Below are 3,873 nucleotides of genomic sequence, written 5' to 3'. Positions count from 1 at the left end.
AATTCTGGCGTTTTACGTGCAAAAAAACACGATCTGATCATGAGGCACGTCGTAGTGGCGGGCTCGATCCGCTTGGTGACTTTGCAAACATATCATTTTTTTAAAAATGCTGAGTTATAAATACAACAATTCTCAAGGATTATGCATGTGGGCAGATAGACTAATTGTCTTGCTGCGTCTAGAAAGTTATGAATTCCTAGAGACTCAGGAAGATAAACGGCAATAAACTACGCAAGTACGTTTGAAGCCTCGTGCGCGAAGGTTACACCAATTCATTCTAACCGTCATTATATCACGGTAGCGCGGACCGATCGCCGCGCCAAAGTTCCCTGCAGCAATTTTTTGCTGCAGTCTGTATCACGCTAGAAAAGAAAAATTTAACTAAATGATCAGGCATAGGAGAATGACAGACTTCGTCTCTTATACATAAACGCATATTCTGAATGCATTTTTTACAAGTTGCTTCAAGATACCAACTTTCCTTAGCAGATTGATCCCTGCAATGAAATGCGCGAGTGTGCACTTCCCCATAATCTTGCTGCGAATGTGGAATTGCGCTATCTGCTACAGCAGATCTTCGCATAATTTGTGATAATAATAATAATAATAATAATAATAATAGGAGGAGGAGGAGGAGGAGGAGGAGGGCTCCGTAGCTGTTCCTAAGGGCTATATAAAAAACGATTAAATAATTAGTTAAATAATTAATTAAATAAATAAACTGCCAATCATGCTTCACTGTGTCAGTCTAACTTGTTCTTCGAAAGAACCAGAAAATTATGGCTACTTTATTTCTCAGAGCAACAGCCGTAGGCTTCTGCCACTTGTTTAATTAAATCTATTTGAGGTAACATTCCACAATGTTTTGTCATTTGCAACCTCAACGCCCCGAAAGACAGATATTTTATCAGTGTTCTGTGCCAGTTATCAATGCATTTTCACATTAAAGCGTCAGTCTTGGAGCAGTAGGTTTATTGCTACAGGCACGACTGCCAAACAGGGGCTCTACAACATACTGATGAATTAGCACAGTTGACCATCACCATCAAGACGCTTGGGTTTAGTGATGGGATCATATTGCACATACGCTATCTTGTGGCCGTGAATCAGTGTTTGGTGAAGATCAGTAGGGTTACATTATATAGGAACCAACACTGAAGCAACTCAGAGCATATATGAAGCGTGAACGGGATTCAAAATTCCGATCGTTTGTTACGAAAGGAAGCATAGAGCAGTTCAAAGCACATTCTCTATACCATTTAGTCAAATGCAGATGCATAAAAAAGTGATAAACATAGCGTGTGCTGGTAAGCAGAAATGTAATGAACGAGAGCACTGCTTTGAACACCAAAACACGAACACAGCTAGAATATTGTGTGTTGGGAAGTTCAGAAAGACACGGTCATTTCGTGATTTGCGATGCGGCCCACACTAAAATATTTGCATTATAGTGACTTGAAAACCTTGTTTGTGCCACTAAGTAACGAGGTACACGTTTCACATTAAAAAAAGAAAGACAAGCATTGAAGTGGAGAAGGTGGATGCGCAAATTAAAAATAATATTGAGTGGGCATAACAAGCAGCTAAAGTCGATAGCGTCACAGGGTCGGTGCGTTCTCTCAAGAATAAAGAATCGTTCTCTCAAGATCTCTAAAGTCGGCAGTACTGTAGCGTCTCTGCTTTTATTGCTTTTCTGAAGCTGTAGACTCTGATGCTTCGTCAGCGAGCCACTGAACAACTTGGAACACAATGTAAATTCAAAATGAAAAGTCTCAGTTCCACTGAAACTGTTTTACATTTACCAAAAAAGTACATATTCATATCAGCATTCAGAGGCTTACGAAGCACTCATTCGGAGCCTCATAAATAATTATATAAGAAAAATGAGACGCTCGATCTTGTCATTGACTGCCATCTAATAAAATCCAGACCGTACCATTTTACTTATTAAAATGAACAAATGTACACAGTTATTACAAGTCTGTATGGAAGTGGTATATGCGGAAAGATCACTGTGTGGAACGACTTAGTTTCGATGACGTGCCGATGTTTGCACGTACGGTACCGCACCGAGCCGCATATTTCGCCATGCAGTTCAAGAAGTCGGATAGGTGGGTGTGGTTTATGCCGAGGAGTTGAGCGCTCCGTCCACGTAATCCGGGTCCTTCTCCGTTGCCAGCCTTTGAGAAAGCTTGATCACGATGTCCCGAAAGTGGTGCGCCTGCATGTTGTCCTTCAGCAAGTAGAGTACGAACCAGTCGCCATACGCAGCCTTCATCACCAGCTGATCCATGGTCTTGGGTTGCACCATGCGACTGAGGGTCTTCAATAGCAGGTACCGGTAGCGGGGGAACGAACAGATGACTACACGGTACAACAGCGCGATTCCCGTGACCACGGCGAGGATGATGAGCCAGAACCACAGAAATACGTAGATCTTCTCGTTGATGATGTTCAACGGGAGGAGGCAGATGGAGTCGTGCTTCTGCACGTCTCCCGAGGTACCGAACCGGTGGAAGCGGCACTTGGTCATCTTGGGGAAGACGCGAATCATGGGGTCCACCCTCACTTCGGGGTCTTCGTTCATGAAGCGGATGACGTCGGCGCCGTAAGTCGAGAACATTCCCCCGAGGAACTTGTCGATGAAGTACATTTGGCCGATGACATTGACGAAGTTGATCAGCTCGCAGAGGAAGAAGCGCAGCGCGTACGACTGGTTCTGGCTTCGGTGCCGGTAGAAGTAGTCCACCACGTCGTCCACCTGCTTCTGCTTCTTCTCGTGCTCGAGCAGTGGCTTGTTCAGCTCCATGAGGAGCGCCTGGACGCGTCCGTTCTCCCAGCTCCGCCAGAGCCAGCGCGGAAAGTAGAACATGATGGCCTGCAGGCAGAGTACGAAGCAGACCCACTGGTAATACGCGTGCTCGATCACCTCGTCACCGTCCTTGATGCGGCGCTGGTCGACACCTGGCGAGGCGACCTGCTTGCCCACTGTGGCGTTCAGCGAGCGGGGCAGGGTGATGGTTCCCTCCACCCAGCAGTAGGTGTTCATCACCGGTTCGGGTATAGCGTCGTGGGCCACACAGTAGATCGGGTTGCCGAAGAACTGCGTTGCGCTGACGAGCACGCTACAGGCGAGCAAGAACAGCCCCGTGAAGCGGTAGTGGAGCCGGAAGACATTGTTGTCTGTCTGCACTTTCCCCACTCGCAGGATCTTTCTGAACGAGTCGGTGAAGAAGAGCTTGTCCATGGCGGCGTTGTTCAGCCCACGGCTGCCGGGATCCTCGACGGGGCTGTGGGCGACGCGGCCGGTGGAGTGGCGGAGCCCTGCCTTATCGGTGTTATCTTGTGGCCTCGCCGTCCGATACGCTGCACATGGTACCGGGGGCTTCGACAACCCAGGTGATATGGCGTCACCTGGTGAACAGACAGAGGACTATGTAACACTCAGAAAAGCACAAGTTTACGTGGAAAGCCCAGGTGATATGGCGTCACCTGGTTAACAGGCTGCGGATTATGTAAAAGTCAGAAAATCCCCCTCAAGTTTAGATATAAGTACCGAAAGCCAGACTTTTTTTCTCAGGTCATGAAGAAAAGCAATGAAACCATAGTTTCCGATGAACAAGACGGTTTGCCATAAGCAGGCGGGACGACGCGACTTATAGATGAACAGACAAACAAAAAGTTAAAGAAGAGAGAGGAGTGTAGAAAACAAGTCAAAGGGCTTACTCCTATGATTGTATACGTGATCCCATAATATCGCTCGTGCTTTACCAAAATATCGAAATTCTTTTTGGGTCGTGGAGCTCGATATTAGTTCCCTCTCCGACCAAGAGAAAGCCAGCGATTTTTTCACGTTTAGATCTCTACTCGATT

The 3,873-nt window shown here is 46.6% G+C and overlaps 1 protein-coding gene across 1 annotated transcript; it reads right to left on the bottom strand.

Annotated features, from left to right (window-relative positions):
* Positions 1–955: 955 nt before the first annotated feature.
* On the bottom strand, positions 956–3,353 carry LOC142584984 (innexin inx2-like). The gene has a single exon (XM_075695387.1). The coding sequence runs from the start codon at positions 3,245–3,247 to the stop codon at positions 2,123–2,125; it is 1,125 nt and encodes a 374-aa protein (XP_075551502.1). The 5' UTR covers positions 3,248–3,353; the 3' UTR covers positions 956–2,122.
* Between the last annotated feature and the right edge of the window lie 520 nt (positions 3,354–3,873).

Source organism: Dermacentor variabilis, chromosome 6 (assembly GCF_050947875.1).
Source record: "Dermacentor variabilis isolate Ectoservices chromosome 6, ASM5094787v1, whole genome shotgun sequence".
Taxonomy (NCBI): domain Eukaryota; kingdom Metazoa; phylum Arthropoda; class Arachnida; order Ixodida; family Ixodidae; genus Dermacentor; species Dermacentor variabilis.
The sequence above is the reverse complement of the archived record's forward strand: the minus strand, read 5'-3'. Positions and strand labels throughout refer to the sequence as shown.